Below are 16,182 nucleotides of genomic sequence, written 5' to 3'. Positions count from 1 at the left end.
TGCTGGGCTTTCCAATGGGAGTAAACATTTTCACCATCTACCCTGTCATGCCCCTTCAGTGTTTTTTTTAATCTTTCAATGTGCCCCCTTTTTTTTTGAACTCCAGAGAATATAGGTCCAATTTCCTCAGCCTCTCATCATATGACAACCTCTTTATCCCAGGATTAACATGATGGAACTTTTGTTGACCTGTAATCCTCTGCTACTGCGTACATTGTATAGCTCAGTGCAACAACTAGGATTGGATGGTTTTCAATCATTTAAAAATCAATTGTAAAGTACAATGATCTGATTTCTCATTACTGTTTCCTCCACATTTAGTTCCAATAGGGATCTGGTTTGCTATTTGAAGCTTTGCCCAAAAGGGCGGCACAGTGGCACAGTAGTTAGCACTGCTACCTCACAATGCCAGAGACCATGGTTCAATTCCCAACTTGGGTCACTGTCCGCGTGGAGTTTGCACGTTCTCCCTGTGGCTGCGAGGCTTTCCTCCAAGTGCACCAGTTTCCTCCCACAGTTGGAACGAGTGCTGGTGAGCTGCATTGACCCGAACAGGTGCCAGAATGTAGTGACTAGGGGAATTTCACAGTAACTTCATTGCAATATTAATGTAAGCTTTACTTGTGACTAATAAATAAACTTTAAGTTAATTAGTTGTCTGTTATACTCTGTGTCATTTAAATGGACTGATCTGATGGAGATCAGTGAATGTACAGATGGAAAGTGAAAGAGACCACAGTAAATGTGAAGATGAGATCTCAAATCTCTCACTGATGGAAATCATGAAAAACACCAATGGGCAAATATTTTCCAAATCGAAGAAACAATTTACAGGTATTTGCGAGATTAAGTATTATGTGGAACTTCAGATGGCTACAATTCAATTTTAATTATTCCAGGCAGCTTGTCAGCCATAGCTTAGTGAGTAGCACTCTCACCTCTGAATTAGAAGATTGTGGGTTCAAATTGAGTACTAAAATTTAGTACTCCAGCGCAGTACTGAGAGAATACTGCCTGTCAAACCTACTACCTTTCAGGTGATATACAAACTGAAGCCCTGACTGCTCTGTAAGGCGAAGGTCAAAAATCCCATGGCACTATTTCAAAGAAGAACAGAAGGATTCTTTTCAATGTCCTGGCCAATGTCTATCCCTCAATTAGTATCACAAAAACAGATTATCTGTTCATTATGACATTACTGTTTGTGGGAGTTTGCTGTGGGCAATTTGGCTGCTGCATTTCTCATATTACAATTATAACCATACTTTAAAAAATACTTAATTGCAGTAAAGCACTTTGGAATGTCATGAGATTGAGGAATGTTAAATAAAAGTCTTGTTCTTTTCTCTCTGCGTAGCTTCCACAGCAAGAATTGAATAGCTCTTTCTATTTGAGACATGCCTATAAATATCCTGCTTTCCTTGCCAATTAGTTAACAAATCAACTTAGAGGAGGTAACTGAAGCAAACCTCATGCTGGTATCCAGTTGTTAACAGTCTCTATCTTTTATGATTACTAGAGAATAGTAGCAGTGACCAACTCCAGGCCTGCATGAAGCACGAGCTGTATGTCAGCTTTCGCGACTTGGGATGGCAGGTAACTCCAGAACATTAAGAACTCTAAAAGCATTTTTGTTCATTACCCAAAATCATTCAGAAGATTTCAACTGGCGTAGGATTTTTTTTTTAAATATTATTTCACAGTTATCTTTTAGCCAAAACAGCTCTTGCAAATAGTACTTCTACAACCTGTATTTCAGAGAACAAATGCACCCTCTATTAGATCTAGTTAATTTCCTCCATATAGAACACAAATTTAAAGTTGTTCCACTTTCAGATACCCATAACAACTCTGGATTCTCATTGAGGTTAGTCCCTCTCAATCAGGTTGTGAGGGGTTTTATTGTGTAATGATGCAGATTAACTTTAGCATGCATCATTATCTGAATTATGGTTTTGAATCTCTGGAATCCCACTCAGATTTTTGTACCTTCACTATAAGATCCAACCTCAGAATAAGCTTCACTTAATTGGTAACACTTTTAACACTGAGTTAATTGATTCAACGTTCAAGTGTCACTTCAGTGCATAATGGCACTCCAGTGCAGTTCTGAGAAAGATCTCAAAAACATTGAGTAACAGATTTGATGACACTTTATACTCTGAAGTTGGGGGAAATGTATTTTTCTAGCCATTGTCTCCAAGTAATAAGTTTGAAAGAAAAATAATAAAACCTACTTAAAAAGTGTGAAGTAAATGTTCTGTAGAATCAATGTCTAAGTATTTTAAATAATTACAAGTGATCCCAGTAAATCAATAGTAAATCGCAATTCAACCTAGATTAGTGGAACCCCCTTTCCCAACAACATAAATGCAATGTCCTTTACCATTACATTGGACCAGTGAGAGAAATTAGTGGGATTGTCACAACTTTAATGAAGATATATTTTGTAACTATTTCATTAAACTGCCAAGTAAACTTTTGTGGGACCAGATTAGAAACAGAGCCTAGATTTTCTGATTGGCATGTAAATTTGTGACTGATCTATTTGAATAAATGAGTTACTGTTGGCATAGGTAGGAAAACCAAAGTTTAGCTTTGCATCTCTGAGGTCTGATTGCAAATCTAGTTCAGACCGATAAGACAAAAGATTCTTCAATCTGCTGCAGGTGATTTCATGTGACTCAATTTGAATTGTGTCTCTGTCCAGTTCCTAGCGAGCACAGATTCATGACCCAAAATGAACCCTGATTAGCATGACTGCCTGCAGCAAATAATGACAATTGTCACATTGATGCAATAAAGATGATCATTAAAAATTAGGTTAAAGTATGATTTTAGGGCTATATAGGACAACCAAAGAACAAAGAAAAGTACAGCACACGAACAGGCCCTTTGGCCCTCCAAGTCTGTTGCTGACCATGATGCCTTAACTAAACTAAAAAAAATCTCTGCCCTTACTCGAACCGTGTCCCTCTACTCCCTCCCTATTCATACACTCATCTAAATGCCTCTTAAATGTTGCTAATGTGCCTGCTTCCACCACTTCCTTGGCAGCACATTCCAGGCACCTACCAAGTTCTGCGTGTAAAACCTCCTCTGCACATCTCCCTTAAACTTTTTCTCTCAAACTTTCTCCCTCTCACGTTGAACTTGTGCCCCCTATAGAGGGAGTTTTACTTTGCATCTGACCGAGAGTGTTTGAAACTGACTGAAATCAAGTGTTCCATTCCCTAGTAATAATCTCCTTCACTTCAATAAGCATGAAGTCTCACAGTAAAATTGACTATTCATGGCAGCTGAAGGAGATTTGCACCACCAATAATTGCAGTGGAGTTTGTCATAACTACAGTACAAATGCTAAAACTGGATTCTGGAATGGCATTTTTACTTTTTTTTGAATGAATTCTGTAAGTAGTTTATTCTTTTTCTTTTGATGTTCACTATCAAACTACGATTTAAAGTTAAGTGTGTTTTCTTTGTAAATATGGTTGCATGTAGTTTTTTAGAAAGATACACAACCAGTTATTCGATGACAGCAATATTCAGATACTCTGTTCTGAACATGTACCTGTTCCTCTCCTTGAAGGACTGGATCATAGCTCCAGAGGGGTATGCTGCATATTATTGTGAGGGAGAATGCTCATTCCCACTGAATTCTTACATGAATGCTACAAATCATGCAATTGTTCAAACTCTGGTAAGTACTATATAACAAATATATGACACACAAACAGTTCTTACAATGTATGCAAAATTTGAAACAGTGATTCCCAATCATATTTTCATATTTTTAAAAAGATGCTGACATTAAGTATGGTTTAACATCAGGCCCTCAAGTGCAAGGCTAAGGAAATACGTTACCAAAGATAGTCGTCAGAGGAGAGGCCATGTGAACATTTAAAAATAGGTTAATTGGGCACATGAGGAAAAGGAGCATAAAGTGGGAGCAGATGACAAAATGGGATTATGATCGACTGTCTTCTTTGCACATTATCTTTAATTTTTCTCCACGACCCCACATGGTAACTTAAAGCTGCTGACTTCTGCATGTCCTGGCCTGAAACTTCTGCATTGCTGAAGGGTTGTGCAGCCACAGGTATACGAGGAAAACTGATGAGGGTACTGTTTGTGTGGAGGATAGACACCAACATGGATTGGATGGGCCTAAAGATAGGTTCCATGTTGTTTAACCTCATGTGAGTTCTTATTTGTTTCTTTGATATGGAAATTGACACAGGTGATGAAATAAGTCTTCGGCAATGGTGCAAACCAGATGGTCAGAAATCAGCAGTTGGTTTTACAGTCAGCCCAAATTTAGTTTCCACTGACTAGGAAGGAAGCCTTCATCTCAATGCTGTCCATTTTATACCATGATTAAAGACTAATTTTACTCCAGCATTGTCACTGCACCTAACTGAAACATTGCAACTGCAGCCAGGATCAGAAATTCCAGCTGGAAGAACATACAGTGATAAGACTGCAGAGATGTTAGCAGTGGTGATCACACCTGAATCACAGCTGACCAGAAAATCTGGGCCATGGTTTCAGATCAATGCTTTTTCACCAGAACTAGAAAAAAGTTAGAAATGTAACAGGTTTTACAGGGAATGGAAAAACAGTAAAACAAAAGCAAAGGTCTGTGTTAGAGTGAAAGATGAGAGAAGATGACAAAAGATTTGATGGTGAGAGGCTAAATGGAATGGTAATAACAAAGGACACAGGCCCTTCGGCCCAACAAGCCCGCGCCGCCATTTTAACATTCAGTGAGTGCCTCATCTACCTTCTTCTACCTATGACTTTTCTCTACGCCAGATTAGGGGAGGTCTAATTTAGGGACAATTTGTTCACACCAGTCAGCCTAAAAGCACGTTTTCAGGGTGTGGGAGGAAACCGGAGCACCCGGAGAAAACCCACACAAGCACGGGGAGAATGTGCAAACTCCCACAGACACCGACCCAAGTTGGAGATCCAACCCAGGTCCATGTATCTGCACAACAAACAGTGGTAGTCATTGAGCTGTTGTGTTGCCCGTCAGTTGGTCCAGTTTAAGCGTACACTAACGACGTGAAGCACCAGGCAACTCTCGAAGCAACATCCAAGAGCAGCCCTCACACAACCCACTGCGTGTATGCCCCTTGTTGGACAACAAGGCGGACCGAATCACCTGTGGAAGTAAAAAAAAGACATCAATAAACATACACAGCTTATTCACGGAAGATCCCCAGAAGCTCAAACGTAAGGCAGGTGAGCCATAAAAATATGTTGGACAGCCCATAGGAATCTATTGATTCCCAGGAACATCCTGAGGCTCTTGATCCTTATTTAGAACAGTCTTATGTATCCCTCCATTTCTAGTCTGCTCATGTGCCTATCTAGGGAAGTCTTAAACAACTCTGGCATGCCTGCCTCCGCCACCCTACTTGGCAGTGCATTCCAAGCTCCCACAACCCTCTGTGTGAAAAATCTTCCTCTAACATCTGAATTATCTCGCCCCCTCTCACCCTAAGCCCGTGGCCCCTCGTGATTTTCGTATCCAACCTGGGAAAAAGCTTCCCACTGTTCACTCTATCTATACCCCTCATAATCTTATATACCTCTATTGGATCTCCCTGCATTCTCCGTCTTTCCAGGGAGAACAGCCCCAATCTGCCCAATCTCTCCTCATAGCTAAGACGTTCCATACCAGGCAACATCCTGGTAAACCTCCTCTGCACTCTCTCCAGGGTCTCCACGTCCTTCCGGTAGTATGGCAACCAGAACTGGATGCAGTACTCCAAATGTGGTCTAACCAATGTTCTATATAACTGCAACATTAGATGCCAGCTTTTATACTCTATACCCCTTCCTATAAAGGCAAGCATACCATAAGCCTTCTTCGCCACCTTCTCCACCTGTACTGCCACCTTCAAAGACTTGTGCACTTGCACCCCCAGGTCCCTCTGCATTTCTATACTCTTAATAGGTCTACCCTTTATCATATAACTCCCCCCTACATTATTTCTTCCAAAATGCATCACCTCACATTTATCTGGATTAAATTCCATCTGCCATTTCTCTGCCCTATTTACCAACCTATCTATATCCTGCTGTATTGTGTGACACTGCTCATCACTACCAGCAAGTCCAGCCATCTTCGTGTCATCTGCAAACTTGCTGATCACACCAGTTACTCCCTCTTCCAAATCATTTATGTATATTACAAATAGCAAAGGTCCCACTACTGAGCCCTGCGGCACACCACTAGTAAAAAGTCTGACAACACCAGGTTTTAGTCCAACCTATTTATTTGATAATATACTCACAAGCTTTCGAGGGACACCCTCTTCGTCAGGTGAATTCTCTCCATTCAGGGGACATGGGGGGACATCCAGGTCAGGGGACATGGAGTTGGGGGTAGGGTGTTAGCGTGGATAGAGGATTGGTTGTCAAATAGGAGGCAGAGAGTGGGGGTCAATGGGTGCTATTCGGATTGGCGGTTGGTGACTAGTGGGGTGCCCCAGGGGTCGGTGCTGGGGCCTCAGCTATTTACCATTTATATAGATGATCTGGAGGAGGGAACCGAGTGCAGGGTGTCGAAATTTGCTGATGACACCAAGATTGGGGGAAAGGCAAATTGTGCGGAGGGTGTGGAGAGTCTGCAGAAGGATCTAGATAGGCTGGGCGAATGGGCCAGGAAATGGCAAATGGAATTTAATGTTGGCAAGTGTGAGGTGGTCCACTTTGGTAGGAAGAATGGTAGGAAGGACTATTACTTACGTGGCGAAAAACTGCAGCAGGCGACGGTGCAGAGGGACCTCGGGGTCCTTGTGCATGAGTCGCAAAAACCCAGCTTGCAGGTGCAGCAGGTGGTCAGGAAGGCGAATGGGATGCTGGCCTTCATAGCGAGGGGGATTGAATATAAAAGTAGGGAGGTCTTGCTGCAGCTGTATAGGGCATTGGTGAGGCCGCAGCTGGAGTACTGTGTGCAGTTTTGGGCGCCGCACCTGCGCAAGGATATTTTGGCCCTGGAGGGAGTGCAGAGGAGGTTTACTAGGCTGATACCGGAGTTGAGGGGATTGAGCTATGAGGAGAGGCTGAATAAACTAGGCTTGTACTCGTTAGAGTTTAGAAGAATGAGGGGAGATCTCATTGAGACGTATAAGATGATGAATGGGATGGATAGGATAGAGGTGGAGAGACTCTTCCCGCTCAAAAAAGACAGTAGGACTAGGGGGCACAGCCTCAAGATAAAGGGGAGGCGGTTTAGAACGGAGTTGAGGAGGAACTTCTTCACTCAAAGGGTGGTGAATCTCTGGAATTCTCTGCCCGTTGAAGTGGTGGAGGCTGCCTCGCTAAATATTTTTAAGAAGCGGGTTGATGGGTTCTTGATAAGAGAGGGGATTAAGGGTTATGGGGAGAGGGCGGGAAAGTGGAACTGAGCCACAACAGATCAGCCATGATCTTATTGAATGGCGGGGCAGGCTCGAAGGGCTAGATGGCCTACTCCTGCTCCTATTTCTTATGTTCTTATGTCCCTCGAAAGCTTGTGAGTATATTATCAAATAAATAGGTTGGACTAAAACCTGGTGTTGTCAGACTTTTTACTGTGTTTACGCCAGTCCAACGCCGGCATACCCACATCATGCACACCACTAGTCACAGACCTCCAGCTAGAAAAAGACCCCTCCACTACTACCCTCTGTCGCCTGTTACCAAGCCAGTTCTCAATCCATCTAGCCACCTGTCCTTGTATCCCACGAGCCTTAACCCTTTTCACCAACCTACCATGAGGGACTTTGTCAAACGCCTTATTAAAATCCATATAGACGACATCCATGGCTCGTCCCTCGTCAACCGTTTTCGTCACCTCCTCAAAAAATTCTACCAGATTCATAAGGCACGACCTCCCCTTTACAAAGCCATGTTGCCTGTCACTAATCAGATTGCCATGTTCTAAATACGTATACATCCTATCTCTAAGAATCCTCTCCAACTTCCCTACCACTGACGTCAAGCTCACCGGCCTATAATTACCCGGGTTATCCCTACTATCCTTTTTAAACAACAGTACCACGTTCACAATCCTCCAGTCCTCTGGGACCTCACCTGTGTCCAAAGAAGAGACAAAGATTTGCGTCAGAGGCCCAGCAATTTCATCTCTCATCTCCCTAAGCAGCCTAGGATAAATGCCATCAGGCCACAGAGATTTATGAGTTTTAATATTACCTAAATATTATCTTAGGTAATATTAGGTAATGGGAAAAGTAAAGAAACAGAATCTGGAAGAAGTGTAAATGGAGGCAGTACAATTATCTACAGCTAACATGCGGAAAAATGGGGGCAGAGGATATGATCTTAAATTTTTGAACTTGACATTGAATCTGAAAGGCTCCCAGGAAAAAAAACAGTGAAACAGGGGAATAAAAGTTACTGGTCCAACTGTTTTTTTCTTCTGGATAAGTGCCTTTTGAAAGATGAAGAGTTAGTCCTCAAACTTACGTTGAGATTCACTAAAACAGGTTACGAGGCAGAGACAGAGGGCAGAATTTTCCCGTCCCACCCATCAAGGAATCATAGTTTCAATGGAAGGACAGGTGTGAAGTTTGACGTGGGTACAGTAAGGAGTGTTGGGGTATTAGAGGAGTGATGCAAGGTACTATTAAGGGAATGATCTCTTTGAAATGCTGAGAGTTGAGGAGAAAATGTGATTGATGGTGATGTCACACTGGAGGGTGCAGAAATGGCACAGAATGGTCCATTGAATACGGAGGGCGATGGAGTTGGAAGTGAGAACAAGAGGAACTCTATTATAGTTCATGACTATAGGTATCAAAGTATTGTCAATCAAGGTGAAGGAGAATTCTCATCTGAGACCACTTCTTGATTAAAATGAAGTGTGCATGGATTGTGTTCTGTGGACAATGCGCGTGGTTAAATGTTTTATAATTTTCTTTGAAATACTGTTTTCTCTCTTAATTTTGCATTTAGGTTCATTTAATAAACCCAGAGAATGTTCCGAAGCCATGCTGCGCTCCCACACAGCTCAATGCCATATCCGTGCTATACTTTGATGACAGCTCAAATGTCATCTTAAAAAAATACAGGAATATGGTGGTCAGAGCATGTGGGTGTCATTAGCATCAGAGAGAGAAGAGGAACCTTATTTGATGGGTGTTGGAAAGACCGCGAGTCACAGATCTTTCGTGATAAGTCAACTTGCCAAATGGTCTGACATTGTTGAAAGGAAAATCTAACTGTATATTGAGAAATTTTTTATGATCTTTAGTTTTTAAGATTGACTGTACATTAAGTCTTTCTATACTTAGAGCAATATCAGCAAAGTTTCTGAGAAGAAAGGCCTCCTTGGTCAACTCAAATTTTAAAACATGTATGGTGGTAGATTTGCAATTTTTAGCGAGGAGAGGACATTTTCTGACAATTGACTTATTACTTTCCCATTAACTACTCAATGTCAGCAGGAAAGAAAATCCATGTCCAAGGTCTGAGGTGCAATATAACTCAATACTTCTGGGTTCATGCTCAACTGTTACCCCAGGCTGGACTTTTATGTATAAATTTTGGGAATGAGCCCAGCCTGAAGTGCATAAATTCACATGAAAAAATGGTGGTTATGTGTCCTGACATCATCACGCCCACAGGCAATATTTTGGTCAGCAGACACATGCAAGAGTAAGAGGTGCACACACTGACAATCAAGAAGCCAATTTAATTTAATTAAAGAGCAATTGACTGGAACTTTACATTGCCTGTCTGCCTTTATAGTTGGTGGGTGTGCCAAATGGCAAGGGAGCCTCTACGCCTAAATTGTAACCTCCAGCTAGGATGGGATGAAAGACAGGGTTCAAATAACATTAATGTATCTTGGGACTAAGGTCTGTGATCATGCTGCTTGGGCACACATGGCATAGTTCTTTTTAAACAGATCAGAAGTTCCCTCAGACAGCTCCACAGTGGTTATCCCCATGAGGGAGCACACTGGGAATGCCAGCTTGCACGTTCCTTTTCTCAGCACCCATCTTCTTCCCGCCCTCCCTGGCAATGCTCAGCCTTTCCCAGAGCATGCTACATGGTGGATAGCAGTTAATTGGTCAGCCGGCAAAATATTGTGTTAATAATGCAATCTCAGGCAGCAGCAGGTTTCACAACCATTCCCGCCCACGCCAACTTTGGATATACCCCAAATGTAAAATTCAGGCGATAATCTCACTGGAAACTAAGCAGTTCCGTGATTTATTCCATGAAAAATTATAGAAATATAGTGAAAATTACCACGTGCACAGTGGCTGTGCAGGAATGTTTTTTTTTCATGCCGGGATAATAGATATGTAGATTTAAAACAAAACTCAGTGGTGTATTGAATTTAGAGGTGGAATTTAGGGCTGGTTTGAAACCTAAGCTATGCTGACTTAACTGATGTTAACAAAGAAGTGTGGGGCATTACATTTGGCATTAGCACTTCCTGGAGGTGGAACGAAGGACATAATACAACCAGGACTCTCATTAGTGATTTCTGTCCAATGAAACCTACTGAAAAGTATGTAAAAGAGGAGCTCAGTTATGATATCACCATGACCGAATGGCCTACGTTTAATATTTTGCCTCAGTTGATAGAACGGTCTGACCTATTAGATCAAGATGTGCAGCAGGGGTCAACAAGCAGGAAGAGGTAATTTTCAACTTCAGTTTGGGTGGTAAGCTTGCACAGCTGATGATCTCTGCCTCTGAAATGTGATGCCTTAGCTAACTTAGCACTCAGGAGGCAAGGTTAAAAATGACACCCAGCAGCTTCCGAAGTTTGTTCGTGAAAACTGGAAAATACAAAAAAAAAGTTGATTTTGGCTGCTTAGTGAAAATTAAGTAGTATCTCTGCAACCGAGAAGTTTTGACTGAAGTGTGACGCCTGAGACATTCATATGAAGTCACGTAAGAAGGACTCTTCTGTTCCTTCTAGTGTAATCTTGCAGCATGGTGCAGTTCTGGTCTTCATAGTATAAAAAGAATTTGGAAGCACTCAAGAGTTGTGAAAATGATACACAAGATGATACGAGAACTGAGGGAATATACTTGTTAAGAAAGTCTGAACAGAGTTGGGTTCTTGTCTCTAGGAAAGAGAAGACAAGAGGTCTTTAAAAATTATAAAGCAGTTTGATAGGGTAGATGTAGAGGAAATGTTTCAAAATGTGGGGGAGACCAAAACCAGAGGCCATAAATATAAGGTAATCACCAATAAATCAAAAACAGCATATGCATCTTTGTATGGGACTCACTGAGATAAATAAATACATTTCAGAGGAAAGCTAGCTAAACAAATGAAGAAGAAAGAAAGTTATGTTGATAGGGGTAGATGAAGTAAGGCAGCAGGATGCTCATGTAGAATATAAATACTGGCACAGATTGTAGAAGCACAGAAAATAGGAGCAGGATTAGAACATATGGCCCTTCAAGCCTGTTCCACCATTCAATATGATAATGACTGATCTTCTATTTCAATGCCACACTCCCATACTCTCCCCATCCCCCATACTCCCAATCTCTCCCCATACTCCTCAACACCTTTAAAGCCTAGAAATCTATCTATTTCTTTCTTAAACATATAAAGTTAAAGTGTATTTATTAGTCACAAGTAAGGCTTACATTAATTTTGCAATGAAGTTACTGTGAAATTCCCCTAGTCGTCACAATCTAGCACCTGTTCAGGTCAATGCACCTCACCAGCACATCTTTCCAACAGTGGGAGGAAACCAGAGCACCCGGCAGAAACCCATGCAGACACGGGGAGAACATGCAAAGGCGAGACCACCGACATAGTCATCAATGTACTGATAAAGGAGTTGTGGGTGTCCGGTGAACCTTTGCTGCACTTTCTCATTGCAAATATGTCCTTTCTTAGACAATAAGACTAAAGCTGCAGGTGTGGCCCTGTGCAACTAACTGCTGTATGACATCTTGCTCCTGTACTCTTGCAATGAAGGTCAACATATCATTTGTCTTCCTAGCTGCTTGCTGTACCCGCATGCTTGCTTTCAGTGACTGGTGTACAAGGGCACCCAGGTCGCTTTGTACATCAAGATTTCCCAATCTATCACCGTTTAAATAAAACTCTGCCATTCTGTTTCTCCAGTAAGAAGTCTGACAACACCAGGTTTAAGTGCAACCGATTTGCCTGACGAAGGGGCAAACCCCGAAAGCTTGCAAGTTTACTATCAAATAAATCAGTTGGACTTAAACCTGATGTTGTCAGACTTCTTACTGTGTTTACCCCAATCCAACGCCAGCATCTCCACATCATTCTGTTTCTCCATCAGAGGTGGATAATTTCACATCTATCCATTTTATACTCAATCTGTCATGCATTTGCCCACTTTTTGGGCTGAATTACCTATTACTGTGCTGGATACTCATATGTCACGGTAAGCACGGCAGCACAGTGATTAGCACTGCTACTTCACAGCTCCAGGGACTGAGTTCGATTCCCGACTTGAGTCATTGTCTGTGTGGAGTTTGCACATTCTCCTCATGTCTGCATGGGTTTCCTCCGGGTACTCCGGTTTCCTCCCACCGTCCAAAGATGTGCAGGTTAGGTTGATTGGTCATGCTGAAATTGCCCCTTAGTGTCCTGAGGTGCGTAGGTTAGAGGGATTAGTGGGTAAATATGTAGGGGTATGGGGGTAGGGCCCGGGGGCGATTATGCAGACTCGATGGGCTGAACGGTCTATTTCTGTACTGTAGGGTTTCTATGACGATTTTACGATTTCTATGCAATTCTATGTCATCAGAAACATAGGAACTTAGGAGTAGGCCCGTCAGCCTTTGAACCCTGCTCAGCCATTCAATAAGATTATAGCTGATCTCTTTGCGGTTTCAACTTTGCTTTCGCATTTGCCCCATCACACTTGACTCCATTGCCTATCAAAAATCTATCTCTACCCTGAATAAATTCAGTGACCCAACTTCACTGCTTTCTGAGTAAAAAATTCCAAATAGAAACAAGCCTCAGAGAAAAAAAATCTCGTTTCTGTCTTAAAAGGGAGGCCACTTATTCTTAAACTATGTCCCTTAGTTCTAGTCGATGACACCAGGAGCTTCCTTCCCCTATCCCTTCCATTGGGCAGGATTTTCTGTACCCCTTGCAGTGTTTCGTTGTGGCAAAGATAGTTCACCATTGGCCTATGTCGGGATTTCTGATCCCACCACAGTCAACAGATTTCCTGTTCTATGCAACCCCTCCCCACAGCTGGGAAACCTGAAGCAAGGGTTCACTGCCAGTGGGACTGGAAAACTCTACCAAAGAGAACTGGAAAATTCCAGCCAATGAGTTGCAACCCAGCAGCCTAGCATTGTATTTATATTTACCCCTTCCAGAAAGTTCACATACAACAATCCACAATCCATCTTACCTGTTCAATCAATATTCAAAAAGAAATCTGTATTTCTGATTACCTACAATATCTGGGGTTGTTCATTCTCCCTGATTATCAGCAAAAAAAATCTTGCACTTATATAGCATCTTTACTTCCAAGGTACTTCACATGAATAAAATCAAACAACACCAAGGACATATTAGGGCCTTGAAGGAGAAGAAAAGGGTAGAGATCTGGAAATTTACAGCAGGAGGATTCCACAGCTAAGAATCTAAACATCTGAAGACATAGTCATCAATGGCTATTAGTTAAAATAGGGATGAGCAAGAGGCCAGAGTTGAAGGAGTACAAGAACTCAAGGTGGAGGAGATTATAGATGTTGGGAGGGGCAAAGACAGGGAGGGATTTGGAAACTAAGAATTTTAGTGCTGCTAGATCAAAGTATTTTGATTTTACCCTAACTTTTTTATTGATCCTGATTAGCTTGCATATACCACTGCTTACTTAGGGTAACCCGAACCTACTCTTTTTCCTGATTATCCAGGAACAATCTAAAATACTTATTATTGATGAGGGATTTACACTGAACATGGGAAAAGCACAGACCAAAGATACCCCTAAAATGAGATTAAAATGAAATTGAACCTTGGATTAAATTTTCATATGGTGTGCAAACTCCAGTTCACACTGTTCTTCAGAAATAATTTACCTTCTAAAGTTTGATAAATTCCATATTTTCATTTTTGAAGTGAATCAGGAAAGATCTCCACTAAGTTACTGCGACATAAGCCTGTTCTAAATAAAGCAATCATCCAATCGTTATGATTTTTTAAAACTTTAATTCGAGATCAACATCTTGATAAAACATTTTTCTGGTACTGTTTTCCACTTCGGACTCATCTTGTTCAGTAATCTCTCACAGATCAGGGAACCCTGCTATCACCTTGCAATGCTATCTATGGATGCCACACACCACAAACATACCTTTCGACATGCACTTGTTGACTGAGGACTGCTTGATTTAAAATCACATTGGTAGATTATATCTCAAATGTAATAGAGAATTTTATAGAAATCCATGAGTGATTCTCAAATAATAGTGCAAAGTGTGTCCATATGTATACAGTAGCTCATTTGATGTGCCAAAGCTGCAGTTCCCAATGGGAATTTAGTAAACTTTCTTAGCATAGTCAACCGATGCTTTTCTTCCACAGAAGAATCATGTTTTAAGGATACATCTGCCTTAACACATACAACATACACGTTGACCAGGATTTTACAGTGGCCCTGTCTCCTGGTTAGAAAGTTAGGGGCAACTCTCCAAAGCTGGTTATGGAAGCCTGACCCATTTTAACATGCAACAGGAAAATAGCTGTCTTCATTTGGGGAGCTCCTCCTTTTATAAGATGTGGACTGTAACCCACCCCTCACCCACCCCTCCCCCACCACCCCCACTCACACAACCCAAGAGCTTCTGGCCAACTGAATTGGAGTAGTGGTGACTGCTGGGACTGCAACCAGGCAGCAGTAGCATCAATGGGTATGGCCTTGGAATCCAGGTAAGTGTTGTGGGGCTCAAAAGAGCCACTGAGGCAGGCCCCAATAAGGGATAGAGTGAAACCAGAGGAGAAAATGCTGAAACATCTCAGCAGGTCTGCCGACATCTGTAAGGAGAGAAAATAACTGACGTTTTGAGTCCAGATGGCCCTTTGTCAAAGCTAAAGGACATAGAAGTGGGAGATATTTCTACCTTAGCACGAGGGAATGAAAGTTGAGTCATAACCACAAAACAGGGGAACGGCAGTCCATAAAGAGAACTGAAGGTGTGAATGGCCAAACAGCAGAGAAGCTGAAATCGGAGGGTAAGCTGTGACTGCTGAAGATATGGGAGGAGGGGGGGATGGATGGGAGGGAGATAAAATTGAGAAAAAGGTAGAAAGGGGAAGCAAAGGGGGAGAAAAGATAAGGAAAAGGGGGATAAAATAGGGGAAAAAAGTGGGGAGGAAAGAAAAATAAAAACAATAAAAAAGTAAAAGGTAGAGAACAGTTAAAAAATTAAATAAAAGAATAACAAAGGGGTCGAGATGGAGTAGAGATAATCATCTGAACTTGTTGAATTCGATGTTGAGACTGGAAGGCTGTAACATGCCTAGCTGGAAGATGACATGCTGTTCCTCCAGTTTGCATTAACTTCACTGGAACATTATAGCAGGCCAAGGACAAATGTGGGCATCAGAGCAGGATTGTGTGTTAAAATAGCAAGCACAGGAAGGTCAGGGTCCTAATTGCAGCAGACCAAATGTGCTTAGCAAGCGCTGAGGAATAGCATCTCATCTTCTGGCTAAGCATGTTAAATACAGCCTTCCGGTCTCAACATCGAATTCAACAACTTCAGCTGATTAGCTCTATCCCACCTCAACCCCTTTATTTTCCTTTTATTTAATTTTTAACTGTTTTCTACCTTTTATTTCTGTAATGTCTTTGTTTTTCTTCCTCCCCTATAGTTTTCCTCCTTTCCTTACCTTTCCCCCCACTTTTCTCAATTTTACCTCTCAACCACCTATCTCTTCCCCCTCCCCCCACATCTTCATCTGTCACAGTTTACCTTCTGATTTCAGCTTCTCTGCTGTTTGGTCATTCACAGCTTCTATTATATCTGGACTGCCATTAGCAGCCTTTCCTCTTGATTTTGTGGCTATGACTCATCTTTCATTCCCTCACCCAACTGTATAAGTATCTCCCATTTTCTACGCCTGTTAGTTTTGACAAAGGGTCACCTGGACTCGAAACATCAACTCTCTCCTTAAGATGCTGCCAG

At 41.9% G+C, this 16,182-nt stretch overlaps 1 protein-coding gene across 1 annotated transcript in view; it reads left to right on the top strand.

Annotated features, from left to right (window-relative positions):
- The window catches only part of bmp7b (bone morphogenetic protein 7b), a 142,071-nt gene extending 127,267 nt beyond the window's left edge, over positions 1-14,804 (top strand). The window contains exons 5-7 of the mRNA XM_080205127.1: positions 1,520-1,596; positions 3,590-3,700; positions 8,971-14,804. Of these exons, the coding sequence (XP_080061253.1) occupies positions 1,520-1,596; positions 3,590-3,700; positions 8,971-9,120 (338 nt within the window). The 3' untranslated portion in view covers positions 9,121-14,804. The remainder of the gene's footprint in view (positions 1-1,519; positions 1,597-3,589; positions 3,701-8,970) is intronic.
- Positions 14,805-16,182: the final 1,378 nt, after the last annotated feature.

The sequence above is a fragment of the Carcharhinus amblyrhynchos genome, chromosome 16 (genome assembly GCF_965287045.1).
Source record: "Carcharhinus amblyrhynchos chromosome 16, sCarAmb.v2.hapA, whole genome shotgun sequence".
In the NCBI taxonomy this organism is placed as follows: domain Eukaryota; kingdom Metazoa; phylum Chordata; class Chondrichthyes; order Carcharhiniformes; family Carcharhinidae; genus Carcharhinus; species Carcharhinus amblyrhynchos.
This window is presented reverse-complemented; position numbering and strand designations above follow the sequence as displayed.